The 18,837-nt window shown below is 35.4% G+C and overlaps 1 protein-coding gene across 1 annotated transcript; it reads right to left on the bottom strand.

Annotated features, from left to right (window-relative positions):
- Positions 1-8,312: 8,312 nt before the first annotated feature.
- Positions 8,313-15,196, bottom strand: alx1 (ALX homeobox 1). The gene is made up of 4 exons (XM_016541498.1): positions 14,956-15,196; positions 13,456-13,748; positions 12,624-12,752; positions 8,313-8,757 (listed from the first exon to the last, which is right to left on the bottom strand). The coding sequence occupies exons 1-4, from the start codon at positions 15,158-15,160 to the stop codon at positions 8,428-8,430; spliced, it is 957 nt and encodes a 318-aa protein (XP_016396984.1). The 5' UTR covers positions 15,161-15,196; the 3' UTR covers positions 8,313-8,427.
- Positions 15,197-18,837: the final 3,641 nt, after the last annotated feature.

Raw genomic sequence — 18,837 nt, 5'->3', positions numbered from 1 at the left:
TTTTTTTTTTTGGCAGAACTTTTAGTAAATTCCATTTAAATTCCATTTAAAAATTCCATTTTAACATCCTGCAGGTTGTGGCTGCAACTGAAACTCAATTCTTAAATGCAATTTCAGTATCCAAAGCTGATAAATCATATACGGCTGTTCAGTCAAAATATCAATTTGTAGGCTAACCAGGAAATCTAGTTATGCTATAGGGGAAAAAAACTCAAGTAATGTTAACTACACACTTTATTTTACTCGTAAACCAAACACCACCATTCTAAAAACTCATAGGGAACTGACTCGAAGCTCACTTGAAAATTCAAAATCTCTTCCATTTCTGAGGATTACCAGATTTAATGCTATGCATTACTAATTCTGTACCAGCAGGTGGCAGGATTCAACACTTGTTTTTTGTTTTTTTAATCAGACCCAGATTTATTTTTTTCAGTGGCTTTACCTATTCTGTTTGATGAAATCCATCTGACAGAGTGGTTAGCTACTGCTTTATATTTGTTGAAAAGTATCAAATGAGGCTTTTAGATGAAGTGCAACGTGACCTTTAGTTTCCCAGAGAATAATCACAATAAAAACAGCACTACCACTAAGCCCATCAGACTCTTGATTCTGTGCACCCCGTGGGGTGAAATCCCAGAGGGACTGCAGTGGGATTGGACTTTAGCTACTTAGCCCATCACCCTGGCCTAATAATGAGAGCCACAGGGGGGTGTTAAAGCTCTTTCCTCAGACCTGATTAAAAGAACTCACTGGTTATCAAAGAAGCAGAGCTGTGTTTACAGTACAGTTCTCTGGCAGGCTCTGTTACATAACCCCCTTCAGAGTAAATCTGTAAAATCAGCAGCGTCACCTGAGAGGGGTCTAGATTGAAGCGAGAGCCCACTGTCAGTCGACAGGTGATTATGTTCCTCATTAGGGAACAAGGACAGTAAGGAATTCTTATCACCTGCCACAGCAACCTTCACAAATAAACAACGGCATCTTTTCCAAAACGTCCAGAAAGTTTTCAGACAGTCAAAAGCTTAGAATAAACCACTGACATAAAACTATATTGTCGCCCAGCTCTTTATATAAAGTCGGATATAAGTATGTTAAATTTTATCCGTATACATACAGTATACGCATGTAGAGCAATATATACTATATATCACTAGAAAGTGATATTATGGATAGAGGACATGCATTTTAGCAATAATTTGAAGTTAAAAACACCTTGATGGATTTGTTTTTTACAAACATGCAGCTTTTCACTTCACAAGACAACTTTTGGATGATTTTATTAGCTGTTTGGACTCTCCTTATGACGGCACCCATTTTCACTGCAGAGGATCCATTGGTGAGCAAGTGACGTCCTGGCACTTGCCCTCTGGGACGTCCTGAAGACTTCTTCACTGCAGTCGAACCTTTCTCCTTGAAGTTCTTGATGATCCAGTAAATGGTTCTTTCAGGTACAATATCCTTTGTTGCAATTTCCTTGCATGTGAGGCCATTTTGATGCAAAGCGATGATGGCAGCACGTGTTTCTTTGGAGGTAAGCATTGCTAACAAGAACACAATGATTGGAAGCGCTTCTTCCCTCCTTTTATAGCAATCAGTCTGCTCTTACAATCTATTTAGTATGATAGTGATTTCACCTGACTAGTACTCATTCACACTTTCACATGTGCTGCTGATATGATTAGTCAATTAATGTTAGCTGGTAATTGTGTCAGGCTCAAAAAACAGTGAAATTTGTTTTTTGTGAAAAGTTCATTTTTTGGCCAATGAAGCTTTTAGCAATTATTTAAAATGCATCTGATCACTCTACACAATAATCTAGAAACAATGTGAATGAACACCACAACAGCTTAAGCAGCAAACTTTGCAAAACACAAAATTTATGTCACTGCCAAAACTTTTGGCCATGACTGTAATGCTAAATTTCTCCAAATCTGTTCCGATGATAACAACAGACTCATTTACTTCATCCTCCGGTCATTGGATGACCGGAGGATGACGTTGGAGTTGCTGGAAAATAAATATATGGTTTACAAAGTCTTTATTGGTTAAAGACAAGTCCAAGAATAATTTTACATGGAGGGTACTTTATGCTTTATGAAGTCATATCTTTCATATTTCAGAGTTATTCTTTGAGGTGACTTGGCCCTGAGATTTTCCAGCTTGAGGAGAATGAACTTCAAAGTCAGTAGGAGAAGGGAAGAGCCGTGTGGGAGGACTTGGCTTGACATTGGAGATGTGACTTCAAATGCCCACAGGGTCAGCAGATCACATCAATATACGTGATAAGAAACGAACATTTCTACCATTAGTTCATGAGATCGTGACAAGGTGATATGTCACTGTCTGCAATCTAGAGATTACTTTTGGAGGGGTTTGAGATCCATGTGTTTTATCATCAAAGGATGACTTACTTTCTCTTTCAAGACACCACGTTTATCTTTAAACTAAAGTCTGACTTTAAGAAGAAAAGCTTGTATATTTGGCTGCTGCCATTACTTTGAGTGACCGAGATGGATCTAGCCTATATTCAAAACACTATATTCAAATGTACAGTAATTTATTTGATGTAAGTTGCATTTAAACTCCAATACCATAAATAACAGAAGTAAACAAGAAAGGTCATATAGAGGGATGTATAACTAACCCGCATATTTTCACTTCACTCGTTATTAGCTTCTTTTGCAGTGGTTCTTCAGATCTGATTGTTCCTCATAGGGTTTAATGTAGTGAAGCTGAGGGAATAGTGCTTCTCGTGATGTTTGTGCAGAGAGAGAGATGAGCCAGTGCAGATGATGGAGATTGAGGGTTTTAGATGGTTCTCTCCTCCTGCTGGGAACTCAGTGGGAGTCCCACTCCAGTCACTGGAGAAGATGCCACTTGTTTGTCATTTGATACGTGATTGTGGTTTTAGCATGAGGTGGTTTCAGATCATTGGCTTTGCAGAAAATTATCTAATTTGTGGTGTATGCATGTAACAAACTAAAAAATACAAAAATAAATAAATAAAATAAAATGAATACAAAACTTAATAAATACTACATACTATAGGCATATAAAAAAGAAACTAAATATAAACTAAGAAAATATAAAAATAAAATCTTATTCAAAATATTATTTCATTAAAAAAAATGATAGTAGATCAATGGTACTAAAATAACACTGCATGTGACTGAATAATTTGAATGTTAGGTAAAACATAAAGTTAGACTAAAACTATTAGTAAGTCAGGGCTGCAGACTGCGACAAAAATAAAAATGTGTGACAATGTAAAATCAGGAAAACTTTGTATTCATCCATATGCAGTTTCAGTATGTACTGTATTATCTCTAGCATGTGCTAACATAACATGAGCCGTGATGTTCGATTTGCAAAACATGACTTTTATGAACCAGTTCTTTTTAATGAGTCAGTCAAAACGATTCACAAAAAAAGCTCTCAATCTGTGAGTTAGGTTAGAGAGACTCGCTTAGTCAATGAACCATTCAAAGCAGTTACCGAGGAGTACTGTTATAGGAATAGATCACCTCACCTTCAAGTCATTCTTCGATCTTCGAAACACAAATGTAGATATTTTTAATGAAACCTGAGAGATTTCTGTCCCTCCATTGGAAATCCATTCTACCAAAACTTTGTCAGGTAGTTCATCGATTGCTTTAGTTTATTTGATAAACAGATATAATTTAGGTTTTTATTCGCATATAAACAGTGATTTAATGCAGAGCAAATAAAAAATTGTCGAAGTGCCAGAATTGATTAAACTGCTTGATTCATATGGATTTATTTTACTATCTTTTTATGAAATTGTTTATCGTTTTGTTGGAATAGACTGCTCTCAGTGGAGGCCTCTCAGGTTGCATAAAAATTTTTAATTTGTGTTTCGAAGATGAATGAAAGTCATGGCTTTGGAACGACATGAGGGTGAATAAGTGATGACTGAATTTTCATTTTTGGGTGAGCTCTGGAAGCTGAACTGAAGCATTTCTTAAAAAAAATTTAAAAAAATAAATAAATAAATTTGAGCGATTCCATAATTTACCAACAAACTTAAAATTTGGTCTCCCCTCGTCTTTTTTTAGCTTTATATTGTGTGCATTTAATGTGTAATAAATAGGTTTCATCTAAAACGTTATAATTTCATTTACAATTAAATATTGATGAATGCAGTATTGTTTAACATAGGCTACTGATGAAATTTAATGTTGAATACTCAAATCTAGACATCACAGGTAATTGGTCATGTATTGAGTTTGTTTGTCTCTGATGGTTAATTGCCCTGTTTATTGCCTCTGTTTGTCTTGGCATTAGTAAACATTATCTCAGTGGGGTGCCGCCACATCTGACTATTCATGAGCGCGTTACACGTCAAGCCTGACACTCTTACAGTGACTCACCAGCCACAACAAATGAAGGTAAAGGCTTTCTGCCCACAGATTCAATGGACTAGCCTACCTTGCTGCACTTTTTTGTGTGCTCCTTAGAAGACAAAAAGACTGCTATTTATAGCTTAATCTAGTGTTAGATCAGGAGTGAGTTTCAAATCAAACTCAACACTTTAAATAATTCCAGTTGATATTTTTAGTAACATTTCTCTCACCTGATCAGTCTTTCTGTCCTCTTTGTTTTCGGGCCTCAGGTACTAACATTACTATTTGTTAGCGTTTACATCAATCACAGACGCCAGCGTTGCGGCTTCTCCTCCTGATCTATATGACTTTATGTTGCCCTCTGAAACAGCCCAGCTCTGTGTGAAAAGGTAATAAAAAAATCACTTCACACACAATAACTCACAGGGCTTCTTTTGCGCTGGAGGCTCGGTTCGGGGAATGCTTTCATTAATCATGAAGCCCGGTATGGACTCTAGCACCGCTGCTCCTACTGAACATACATAACTGTCCTGGCAGGAAGAGCGATCGCTGGCCCTTCGCTCGGGCATAGGGCTAAAAACATCACGACCCGCTGCATGCTGGGAGTTTTTGTGAATGATGGGACCCAGCTGAAATGTCCATCAGAGAATGTATGTGGCATTTGAATAGAAAGAAAACAAGAAGTGTGACTGACTTAAGCAAAGAGCGGTGTATTCTTGTCTGGCTGGTCTTCAGTTCGTAGCACACGAGCCATAAGTGCCCCAGAGGTCCTTAAATATTGCATTATCCAATATTTCACAACAGGCCATGTTTTCTTTTGTGTCTTGTAATGATTCATATTAAGTCCAAGAACATTCAGTATCATAAAGACAAGAGTTTTGCAGTGATCCATGCTTATGCTGTTGTTTGCTTTATGAGCTCATTGTTTGTATATTTTTTCTGACAATTGTTAGAGACAGGTCTATAGCGTTAATATATGCAAAATAATATTATAATGTCATATGGAATATGATGAAAAATTGTCATCATCTAACAATATAACAGACAAATTCTAGACATTTATTTTCCTTTTCCTCTAACTAACCCACACACATTTTCTGTATTTTAGGGCTCTGAAATTACACTACTGTTGAAAAGCTCACCAAGGCCGCATTTATTTGATAAAAAATACAGTAACATTGTGAAATATTTTTAAAATGTAAAATCTGTTTTCTATTTTAATGTTTTAAAATGTTATTAATTTCTTGGATGGATAAGCTGAATTTTCAGCAGCCATTACTCCAGTCTTCAGTGCCACATGATCCTTCAGAAATCATTCTGATATGCAGATTTGGTGCATTCTTTTGGAACATTTGGTACTTGGGACATTTCTTATTATTAACAATGTTAGAAATAGTTGTGCTGCTTTATATTTTTGTAAAAATTGTCATTTTCTCATGATTTTTGATGAATAGAAAGTTCAAAAGAACAGCATTTATTACAGAAAACCACACTGGCATTGATTTTGGCAAAAGTCAGCTAAAATGTTCAGCTCTTCTCAGGTCCAGAGCAAGTTTGTGTGTTTTTTTTGTTGTTTTTTTTGCACAGTTTATGCAATTACACTGTTTGTTGGTAAAAGCAATGTTTTTGTATATTACCTTTCACATTTTTTCTGCTCTTTCATTTATTGTTTTGTTTCATAATTGTTTTACCATTAACATATAAGGAACTGTATCTCCTTTTTTGTACTTTTAAAGTTTTTATTTCTTTATATTTTTATTTGTATCATTTATTATTTATTTATATATTAATATATATATATATATTGTGTGTGTGTTAATTTGTCCACTTTCCAGTCATTGTACTCTATTGGACATCATGATTAATGCCCAGAGTGAGTGTAATGTAATTTGGGTGAATGATTGCACCGGATTGCAAAATTTGACCATTGGAATGTACTGTAATTGCCCCTGATACCTTCAAAACAAATATACAAATAAAAAAAACTCAAGAACTACAGTTACATATTACCTCTGACAGTGACGCGACATGTCTGACGTGTGCTATTTCCTTTGGTACAGCACCAGTTGGACGCGTGGGTTGAGAAAACTGAATAAACCTTCCAAAAGAAATACATACTAAATGTGTGTACTTGCTTGCTGTAATTATAAAGACCACATTGTGCTTGAATGCAGAGTAGGGCCAAACGTCTGGAGGACAGCCATTCATAATCAAGGCATGAATTGTCGGACAAGAGGCATCGCATCACTTTCCACACAAAGTCCTGTGTGTTTTGTTTTTGTTTTTGTCGTTGCACTTGCCAGCTTATCTTAGAAATGTCTTTCACAAAATTCATGCCTGCTGTGTGCAAGCCAGATTGTTTTTATTCGTTATGTGTACTTTATGATGGTTAGTGAGATCCTTTTATTTTACTAAACTATGAGCGCAAACGTAAATATGACCAAATAAATTTTCAGTACAATCTAATCACAATAACGCAATCTTATTTGCTTCGCGTCGTCCCTAACAACGCCCCTTAGCTTTTATAAATTCACTGTAAACCATGGCTTCTTGGGGCGTATTGCTTTAATATTAAACGCATAGGTAAATTTTTGTAATCAATGTCTTTAGTGCTTTAAAATTAGATTTTTTTTTTTTCCTCACAACTGCAGGTCTGGAGTGTTGGGCAGCAGAGAGATCCGTCTCTTTCACGTGTCTCACTCCCCCAAGCGTGTGAGGGTCTTTATTAATGAGCGTGGCTCACCCAGAGGGTCAAACCCATTCGGCCTGCTGATGGATCTCATCTGCAGCAGAGTGTGCTGGGATCTTCTGCCTCACATGTGCTGCACCATCAGTCTCACAGTGAAGATGTGGATCCAGAAAAATGATGGACCAGTGACCGAGAGATACAGAGATTACAATGCAAGTATAAAAACACAAATATTAACAAAGGTTCATATCACAACAGTCAATACAAAATACTGAGAATAAGTAATACATAAGCTTTTATCAAGTAAATCGTAGAATAAAAAAACACTAAAGATTAGTTGTTTTTTAACTCATTACATAAACATATGTAAATCTCAAATGATTATATTTACTTTTAGATTAAGATATTCTTCTAATTCATTTTTAGAATATGCATCCCTGTGTTATTTGTAATAAATACTGGTATTTACTGGGTATATACAAATTAAGAGTTTACTGTTAATCCAGCAGTTAAGAAACTTGATAAAGTTGTGTTTATCTCAAAAGGAGAAATATGTAGGTAAGTGTCAGCAGAGGAGTCAATATTATATGGTCAATCATAAATCAGAATATTTTTAAACGCTGCTTATTTTGTCGATTTACTCAAACATATGGATTTAAGATCATAACTTCATTTAAATAATTAAATGAAGGGGGGGGGGGGTCACAGTTTCAACAAAACTATTTTTTACCATTGAAAATAATAGAAAAAATAAATGTTTCTTGAACACTAAATCAGCATATTAGAATAATTTCTGTAAGATCATGTGACACTTAAGGCTGAATGGCTGCAAAATTCAGCTTTGCCATCACAGGAATAAATTACATTTTTATAATATATCAAAACAATGGACCTAAGAGAGTGAAAAAAATTAGAAACACATACAGTAAACTGTAATTTTAATGAACTTTTATTACCATAAAATAAACAATTGCTCCTCTGCATGTGGCACTGCGGACTAGCCACAGCTAGAGAGCATTAAACAGCTTTGCTGCAAAGCACACAGACATAGTGTTAGTATGTCGACCATAACATCTCTGTCAAAGTCATGAGAGTATAGTATTGTCGAGTTCTGTGCCCTTCAAATTCACAACAACAAGAGATGCTAAGACAAAATAAGAACAACTACTGTTTAATTAAGAGGTTTCTTAATTAAATCATTTTTGAACGGACAGAAAACTTTTCCAGAATTTTTGAACAGTCTGTAATTACGGCTGATATCGTTGTTGTTCCAATAAAAAAATAAAATAAAAACAAATTCATGAAAGTAACTGGCTGTACTGTTATAGGTAAAAACTGTTGAGATCAGCACTATTAGAATAAGTTCAGAGTTCACATGGTCCAAGTTATGTTGGCTGTATGTTCCTTCGCCTTCATCCGCAGCACAGCAATGCTGGATGACCGCCGTTCAAACTCAGGTTTGGTCTCAAACGCAGCATGACTGTTCGGTGAAGGAGCCAGAAGTGAATCGGCGAAGAAGTTGTTGAGAGACATTCCAAACTGATTTTGCTGGTGATTGGGGAATCCCATGTAACTGTGCTCACCAGCTCTCGGCGAGTGGGGATAGGGAGACGTCACGCAGGGAGGGGAACCGCGCGGCATCATGCAGGACGCGACTACAGAGCTGCCTGGAGTAGGACCTGTCCATAAGTTGTTGGAAATCTGTGTGGAAGGAGGAATAAAGTAAAATCAAAATGCATTATAAAAACACTTTAGGGCTTCTCACACTATAATAGTTAACCCTGCACTCTCAGAAAAAAAAATACCTTTTCAAAAAGTACACCTTTGTACCTTATTAACCCTCTAAAGGGTGAATATTAGTATCTTAAAGGTACATATGGATAGTACATAGGCACATACATAGTAGGCCTACCTAAGGTGTGCATATTAATACCTTAATGATAGGCTACCTTTTGAAAGTGTCTTGCCCCAGTGACAGCTTTTGTACTTGTTTTTCTTTTTCTGAGACTGTAGGTCATTCTAATACCCAGGTAAACCTAATCCTGGGTTATCTTGCTTTAAGTTTCACACTGCTCATACTTTACCCAGGGCTAACAATTAAAACTGGGTAGCTATTTATAAACTAACGTTTCACACTGTACATTCCTAAACCCCGGTTTAACGTTCTTATTTCCAAATGTTGGGCGTCGTTGATTAAACGAACGCAGCACGTGATCTGTTTTCATAAATGCTGTCGACTGTACTAGCTATCATTTTTTTCCTGAATGGACATTTCGGTAGACTATATCGGTTAAGAATGAAACGGTCTCTTCTTCACTCAAATTTACGTGTTTTCCGTCACCATTATACATTTTTCCCCTCAAACGCTGAAACCACTGTTTATACAATGCGTGCTGTTTCCGTGACTGTTCAAAGCACGTGAATATGAGGAACGCGATTGGCTATCTAGTTAGCTGTAACATTTAACACCGTGTGGTTTCACACTGGACGTGTTTGGAATGGTAATATGGGGATAACAGCGCAAAAGCGGTGCTAACCCTGCTTCAGTGAAGGGTTTCATAACCTCGGGTAAAAGCAGTGCTAACCAGCTTCTGTGTTACAGATAGGGTTGCCATCCGTCCCTTAAAATACGGAATCGTTTAAAGGTAAAATGATGCGTCAAGTATCAAATCAATACGGGACGCGATTTGTCCCGTATTTTACCAAGGCCAACAAGCTGAATCAACAAATAAGTATTTTGCACCGTTTATAATGCTAATAACAATTATAATCAAATTAATTTCATAAGAAGTTAGAGAAGCTCATCTTGGTGTCATCGTTTACACACCCACAAGTTGTTCCAAACCTGTAATCATTTCTTTCTTCTGTTGAACATAAAAAATACTTTGAAGAATGTGGGAAACAGTTTCTGGTCCTCAATGACTCTGATCGTATTTTTTTCTCTACTATGGAAGTTACTGAGGACCAGCAGCTGTTTAGTTACCCACATTCTTCAAAGTATCTTCTTTTGTGTTCAACAGAAGAAAGAACTTGCAGGTTTAGAACAACCTGGGTAAATTATGACAGAATTTTCATTTTTGGGTGAACCATATCTTTAAAGTGACAGACACATCTGTGCTTCTAAAGGCATAACCCTATTGTTTTATTAAAATTTGGATAGTCTGTTAGAGCTTGATAGACATAATTATTAGATTTTTAAACATTATTAGACAGATGAATTAATAGATTATAATTAAGTTAGACCCTATATATTAATTTATCATTTATATCAATCATAAATATATACATAATAAATAAGCATATATGTCATATACAATTTGACATTTGAAAAGGTTTAAAATATGCTACATTATTTAGATTTAATGTAGTCCTAATTTAAGCAAATGAATAAAAAATAAAATACAAATTAATCTCATCCAGGTAACAGCTGCAGAACTCGTGAATGTCGTGAATGGGTGTCCCTTATTTTGGCTTGCTAAAGGTGGCAACCCCAGTTACAAATGTGAAACGTTCCTTTACCCGGGGGTTGAAAGTGGGGTCTAACGACCTGTGTGAAAACCCCTTTTAAGAAGCAAATGATTGAAAGACAATAACACTTTAGGTACATGTCTAGATTAAAATGGAGATGAAAAACAACAACAGGCTTGAGCTGGGGCAGGAAGTCATGAGGCAAAAAAAATCCATAATGAAAATAAAGAAATCCAAATGTTTGGAAATTCATGGTACATAAACATAGGTTGTGATTTGGAAAGTTAATTCAATTTTAAAATTTAAATAGATGCATTTTAGTGTGCCTGGGAAAATGCTCTATGATAATCTGCGATGACATCATATCAGATACACCCTCAATCTACATTAAAATACAGTGACAATTATGTCCAAGACTTTAAATAAATCCAGACCAGGCTTTTAAAAACAAACCCTGCAGCCCGCAAAAATGCATTTGTGTTTACCACAAAAATCTGGGCATAAGACAAACACAAGGCTTCGCACCCTCCCACCTCTCCTTACAACATGCCCGGTGCAATAAAGACCTGTCCTATAAAGGCACAGGCTTTTTTATGTGACTATGGAAAACAAACGAGTGAGGAATCTACTCTCTGATGAAGGAAATTGAGGTCCGTGGTGCCATCTAAATCTTCATCTCCTATCCTCCCAACAGCTTTTGTCAGTTAGCGTGAGACAGCTCTCTGCAGTCTGACTGACTGCCCACACCCATCAAAACTGTTTAAAGCTTGAAAGGCTAAGGCCAGTTGTCGACAATTCATGCATTGTGTTTGTGTCTGTAAGGACCATATGGTATTCGCTTTGGTTTGGTCAAATGTTTTGTGACTCTAATCTGATCAGTAAATACTTTGTCACCTTGAATAAGTGTTTAACAAAAATAGGTCATAAAAACCTATACTTATACAATGTATGATAAATGTGATTTTTTTTTAGACATATATTACTATATATATAGAACAATAAAGCACGATAACAATGATGGTTTGCTAAAAACACTAGGGAAAGCATTCTTTTGCATTTGAGTAGTGGTGACCTAGTGGTGACAGCCATGCATTGGTTAATTTTATTTATTTTTTGCAAATATTTTTGTAAAACCATGGTGCAGATAAATAAAGTGAATCACCTGCGAGTAGCTGTCTGTCCTGGGCAGCATTGATATGTCATAGGTCGCTGCAAAGTGGCTTTTGGCCTGCTGGATCTGTCCATATCTTTCTCGCTTTCTCCACTTGGCTCTTCTGTTCTGGAACCATACCTAAAAAATAAAAAGAAAAGTTATTTTTCCATGATGTAAAATTGATGATTAAATATCGAGTTAGAATTTTATATAAGCACAAATTTACAGAATACATTTTTTTTTTTTCTTTTTTTTTCTTTGTCATGCAGCCTACTTTTTATTAAACCATGTTGGTGTCCTGTAAATGTGAAGCCATAATTAATTACAGGGCTGTGATATTGAGTTCATCAACTTTATCTGTTGCAAACAAATTTTTTTATGTGACTATGGAAAACAAACGAGTGAGGAATCTACTCTCTGATGAAGGAAATTGAGGTCCGTGGTGCCATCTAAATCTTCATCTCCTATCCTCCCAACAGCTTTTGTCAGTTAGCGTGAGACAGCTCTCTGCAGTCTGACTGACTGCCCACACCCATCAAAACTGTTTAAAGCTTGAAAGGCTAAGGCCAGTTGTCGACAATTCATGCATTGTGTTTGTGTCTGTAAGGACCATATGGTATTCGCTTTGGTTTGGTCAAATGTTTTGTGACTCTAATCTGATCAGTAAATACTTTGTCACCTTGAATAAGTGTTTAACAAAAATAGGTCATAAAAACCTATACTTATACAATGTATGATAAATGTGATTTTTTTTAGACATATATTACTATATATATAGAACAATAAAGCACGATAACAATGATGGTTTGCTAAAAACACTAGGGAAAGCATTCTTTTGCATTTGAGTAGTGGTGACCTAGTGGTGACAGCCATGCATTGGTTAATTTTATTTATTTTTTGCAAATATTTTTGTAAAACCATGGTGCAGATAAATAAAGTGAATCACCTGCGAGTAGCTGTCTGTCCTGGGCAGCATTGATATGTCATAGGTCGCTGCAAAGTGGCTTTTGGCCTGCTGGATCTGTCCATATCTTTCTCGCTTTCTCCACTTGGCTCTTCTGTTCTGGAACCATACCTAAAAAATAAAAAGAAAAGTTATTTTTCCATGATGTAAAATTGATGATTAAATATCGAGTTAGAATTTTATATAAGCACAAATTTACAGAATACATTTTTTTTTTTTCTTTTTTTTTCTTTGTCATGCAGCCTACTTTTTATTAAACCATGTTGGTGTCCTGTAAATGTGAAGCCATAATTAATTACAGGGCTGTGATATTGAGTTCATCAACTTTATCTGTTGCAAACAAATACAGATCCATAACAAATTAAAGGTAATAAATGTCAGGTATGTAAAACGTTTTCATCATAAAAACATATTTATATGCATCTTATTTATCACATCATTAAATTTTTACGAGTTTTTATAGGGTTAACGACTTTGTTTATCGGTAATTAGGCTACATAAAAAAATCGGTAATTACGGTCATTTACTTTTGGAAAAGCGCTAAGTGCAGGTTGTACTGTATCTTTAGCACCACTTTCATTTTAACTTTAACATTTAAGGCAAAATTTAAAGTAGGTTTTTTTTTCGCGGTGAGGAATGCATGCATGAAGACTAAAAAGTGATTTGAATTTTTTAGTGACAACTAAGGCTTTTTAAACCTCAAATGCAATGACGTTATTCTCAGACAGGCCTAAATTTAGCATTGAGAATTATGAAGTCTAAAAAACATACAGGGAATTTCAGAGAATTATCACAAATGAAAGTGAGCGGTTACCTGAACTCTGGCCTCCGTGAGCTCTGTTCTCATGGCCAGCTGTTCTCTCACATACACATCTGGGTAATGGGTTTTCTGGAAGACTTTCTCTAGATCCTCTAGTTGAGCGCTCGTGAAGGTCGTGCGATGGCGTCTCTTCTTGCTGCTCGACACGTTGCTGTCGCATTTTTCGCCGATGTCGTCCAGGTCAGTTTTGTCTGGTCCGGCTGTGGCCGGTGAGACTCTGATGCTGCAGCAGTTCTCCATCGCGTGCAGGCTGCTGTCTTCAGTTTTAGGAGCGCAGTAATTCACGCCTGATCATTATTAAAATATGGGTAGTTAACATAAAATGACACAAACTTTCAGCAGCACCCTATCTAAAACTACATCTAAAACTGTAAACCTTTTTTTTTCAACACTGAATAATTTTCTCATAAAAACAACCGCACGGAGTAATTTTACATCGTTACATCGTATGATAATTTCAAAAATGATGAAAACCTTAAGACCATAAATATGCATATAGGCCTATTTGCATAAAAACATAAGAAAATGCTCATGGACATTTATCAACGGCCAATGTAACTTTATAATGAAAGGAAAGTAGATTGAATATATGTAGTATTTGCCCATTTAGTCCACGTACAATGAGGTAAAAAATATGTTTAGGCTATTTATTTGAATATTCATCTTCAAATGTAAATAAATCACTTATTTGCAGCTTTAGGTTTACGAATTACTTTTTAAATGAAAAGTTACCAAACAATTAGGCTAGCGGATATAAGATAGCAATGTTTCTAAAAGATTTTTTAAAAAGAGCAAAGTTTATTTAAAGTTCTAAAGAAGTAGACAAAGGCCACGTTCGGTGAAAATATGTTTAAAAAAAATTCAGCTTTTCTCTTTTTTCTTTCTCAACTTTTGAAAAACGTAATCTTATTTAATTGTTAGAAACAACTTGAAGAAAAAAAAAACTAAAAAATATATTGAAAATGTAAATCTTACATAGGCTATTGGTTAATGCACGTTTTACATTTAATTCGTACAAGTTATTTAATCATAAACGTACTAATAAGTAGCCCAGCTAGTAGCCTAAATGGTAAAACATTTCTTGTAGGAAATGCAAAACTGCCAATAGCTTCTAAATGCAATTTAATTTGGTTTTCTTGTTATTTTGTTTAAAATAAAAGTTATTAAAATAACTTTTATAGATTGGTGCCCGGAGAAAATTCTGCCTTCCATGCACAGAGGACTTTTTTTATTTTTCACTTTAGAAAACCACATATATCGGTACTTTAAATAATCTATTCTAGACGACTCCAGTGCATTGACCTGAAGAAACTTTTAAGAACTTCATTCATATCTGGAGAACCAAATAACATCCTTTACTGATCCAAGGTGTTGCAAAAACACCGAAGAATCTTTAAATATTATGCAAAATGTTTTGTTGCATTTAACAAAGACAAAAAAAACAAAAAAACTTTGTGAGTGCGTGTGTGTTTTTTTTTTTTAAGTCAGACTTACTGTTTTGGTTGTCACAAGGAGACGATCTGTCCATGGTGGTGTGTTGATCATTGCTCTGCATCGAGAAGGCCTGGACGCATTTAGGTGATGTCTTGTTGTAGTACTGCACATTGTCTAAAGTCTCCATGACTTGGTCCATGTAGTAATCGCTGCCTTTAATCGCTTGGCTTTTCAAGGAGAACTTGTCGCTCAAGTACTCCATCATGGTCCTCTGGCCTCGTCTCAAGCATGTAGCGCGTCAGTGGACACCATAAATGTTTTAGTGATGTCAAAAAGGAAGCAATGCGGCCAATTATTTGTACAAGTCGTTAATTTGTCTTGTCTTAAAGAGACCGAGGGCCTCTCTTTATACGGCAAAGAGTGCGAGCTTCAAGCAGCCACCCAACTTCTGAATATGGAGAAGGTGAAACTCCACCCACGCGCATGCACAAGCTCTAAATAAGATTTATGAAACTCTGAGATGACCCGAAATGAAACAATTACACTTGCTTTCGCTTTCAGTGTGTTTGGATATCCCTAATGATTAACTGATAAATGTGACTCAAGCAGATATTGCGCGCTAGGCTATTTAAAGTGTTAAACCGTCTAAACAATAGTAAGTATTTCAGTAAACAGAAAAGTTGGTGACTGTTTAAAGAACAGCTATAGAGTATGTTCTTTAAGAAGAACAGTAGAGAGTAGCTACATATTTAGGAGTAAAAACATATTTTACTTTACTTTGTATAGCCTAACTTACTTGCAGTTAATTCATTTTAAGTTAATAGCCTAAATGTAGCCTAATATCACGATGACTAAAAAAAATATGATATTTGATAAAACCATCAAAACATTCCACCAAGTGTAACGTTTGTAGAAAAAAAAACGTATTTAAACTACTGCAAATAAGTATTTAGTAGCCTATTTAACTGGGAAAATAGCATCTTTGTTCCAACGCATAATTTAGTGTTACTTATTTTAACTACTTTTTTTGTTCATAACGGGGAAATAACTTTAAACTACCTATTATTTTTTTTTCCAGTTTATTTATGTATTTAATTTAATTAATTATTTTAATTTACGTTATAGCCTACAAAAAAAGCTTCGCTTTCCAGTAAAGCATACGGGACGGCATTTGGGACGGTGACAAATACATTTAGGCTACTTTTCTGAAGGTACATGTCATTAAATTACAAATGTTATTTAAATATTTTATTTTATCTATTATTCGAATGATTATAAATCATCTATAGGCTACGTTTTGCTTCAATAATCTTTAATATTTTTAATATCGCCTTAGCCTACACATTCAATACATTTTTTAAGACGGCTACACAAAATATCAGTTTTCAGTGAACCAGTAAACAGGTATTTACTACAGCATTTTTTACATAATTACATATTAACACATTTATTGCATTGTAAACAATGTGTACCTAACAAACTATTAAACTTTTCTCACAATTTTTAAAATATAGTCATTAGCCTAATATATTTATAAAGATTATGTTCCATATTAAGGGGAATGAATAGGCTATGTATATTATTTCATCCAACATCCCTGGCAGGACAAGCCTGTGTTTGCAGGTCTCATGAAATAACAATATGAATAAGAAACGAATAATATCACGACGGCATTCAGCGCTTGTAGCCTACAGTACAGAAATTCTGTTACCATGGCCTAAATAAAAAATACAATAAAAGTTATCACTTTGTCACACATATTTAAATGTGTGTTAAACATTTTCAAGTTACATAGATTTTTTTCTAGAGGAAAATATAGCACCTAGAAAAACGATGACATGATCGTACACGCGTAATATTAAAAAGGGCCTTTTATAGCGTAATTTATTCAGCTACTTTTATCAATAATTTTGCTCAGTTGACACGCTTGGCTTTATCCAAAGAAAAAAAAACTCCACTGATAAGGCAAACAACGCAGAGCTGTACACACTCTTGACAGCAACAGTGTAGACACAGAGTGAGCATGAGGCCGATTTTTGAATGCAAGACTATAAAGCTCGGCACCAAAATGATTTTGCGACCACCTGAACGTGTGTATTTCAAACAGGAAAGGCGTCATCCGATACCACCCTTACTCTAAAGAGTTTGTAAGAGATCACACATAGAGAAGCCCTCTCCTTTCTGCCAGCAAAACCTTACCCCCTGCCAGGCTAGCCATATCTAAGGGTCACTTACAATGCTTGGGGTTTGATGGTGCCACTCCAAGAAAAAATGAAAATAAATAGGGGTGCTCTTAAGTAGCAGGGGGGTTTCTTATTAAGGCTCTGAAATGACCTTCTATTTGGACCCCTTGCTGAGGGGAAAATGTGAGAAATTCTCAATGGTTTGTTGAAATTTTGTCTGCGCATTAAAAATAAAGCACATCAAAGTGCAGAAGATGCTATGAGTTACGGCCTAATTTCACTTAGTTAAGTTCATATGTACATCAAGAAATATTGCAAAATCAAATAAGTGAGCATTAAAGATATAAGATATTTGAAATATTTGATCTGCCATTTGTTCCTTTTAATAACAAAATAAAAAAGGGAAAAACTGTCACATTACAGAGTAAACATTCTCCAATTTGAGTCTTTTTTGTCATTACTGTTTATTATTTTTGATTTTGCAGGCAGGCAGGCATTTGGACTGATGTTTTATATGTTTTAAACTGCAATTATTAATTAACATATGCTAACATAATGTTTATATCACATAAAAATATTCATACTGCCATCTATAAATTGTATGTGATGATCCTTGCATGTCCTTGAAATTATCAAAAATATACAATAAGTATATATGTATGTGTGTGTGTGTGTGTGTGTGTGTGTTATATAATATATAACAATTATACGACTCAAGGATCTCCTTAGTTTGAGCTCTGTCAAATTGGTACAGAGAGATGTTAGTGTTTTTCTTGATTATGAAGGTACATTCTTAAATCATATTAATGGTTTTGTACTGGCCACATGAGGCTTTCAGGCCACTGACATGTTTGCCATTGTTTATCGCCTCTCTCTGTTTCGTTCCCTCTCTCGCTCTCTTATGTACTATAGACAGAATGAATCTCTAGTTAAAGTCAGAGGTCAGTACGAGCGTGTCAGCTGGGTTTGTGTACATATGCCTTTGCAGTCACTTAAGTAATTAAAATGATAATAAACGGTTTGGCCACAGCCACTTCTTCCAGCTGCTGCGATCGAGCTGCTCAGGTCATGCCAGATGCATTGAGCTTGCAAAGTCAAATTTGGTTTGAAAGGCCTCTTCACTTTAGTGTGAAGGATTATTCAATGAGTATTTATTTTCTCTATAATGTGTTCCCGGGCAGTTAAATACAACGTAGTCTATTAGAAAGTCAAACAAACCAACAGGTTTTATATGACTCTGAAGGGTTTTACTAACCTTATTCAGATCTGCTCTCGCTGACACTTGAAAAGATTATCTCTCATGGTTTGCCTATGTTTTCTGTGGGTAACAACTGGCATGAATTACTCGCTGGCATCGGTCTGTGGATTCAGTCTGTTATTCTGAGATTCAGCAAAAGTGGAAACTTGGAAATGTACGGTCTTTGGAGTCCCACTATAACCTTTTTGCAGTCATAGTCTATCTATATACTTTATCTAGTCTATGCGCTCAGAAAAAAAGGTACAAAACTGTCACTGGGGTGGTATCCTTTCGAACCTTATCCTTTTGTACCTTTTTTCTGAGAGTGTAAGTATATAATATATACTGTATACATACATACACACTTGTAGTTGCAAAGTTACTTATAGTTACTTATAGTCAGTAGAATATCTAAAGTGGACTATCAAAATAAAGTGTAGCCTATTTTTATATCTATTTACAGTAAAATGTATTTATGTGTATATAATTCAACAAGACAATACCACAGCAGTCAGCCAGTGT

Source organism: Sinocyclocheilus rhinocerous, unplaced genomic scaffold (assembly GCF_001515625.1).
Source record: "Sinocyclocheilus rhinocerous isolate Xijiao unplaced genomic scaffold, SAMN03320098_v1.1 scaffold13, whole genome shotgun sequence".
In the NCBI taxonomy this organism is placed as follows: domain Eukaryota; kingdom Metazoa; phylum Chordata; class Actinopteri; order Cypriniformes; family Cyprinidae; genus Sinocyclocheilus; species Sinocyclocheilus rhinocerous.
The sequence above is the reverse complement of the archived record's forward strand: the minus strand, read 5'-3'. Positions and strand labels throughout refer to the sequence as shown.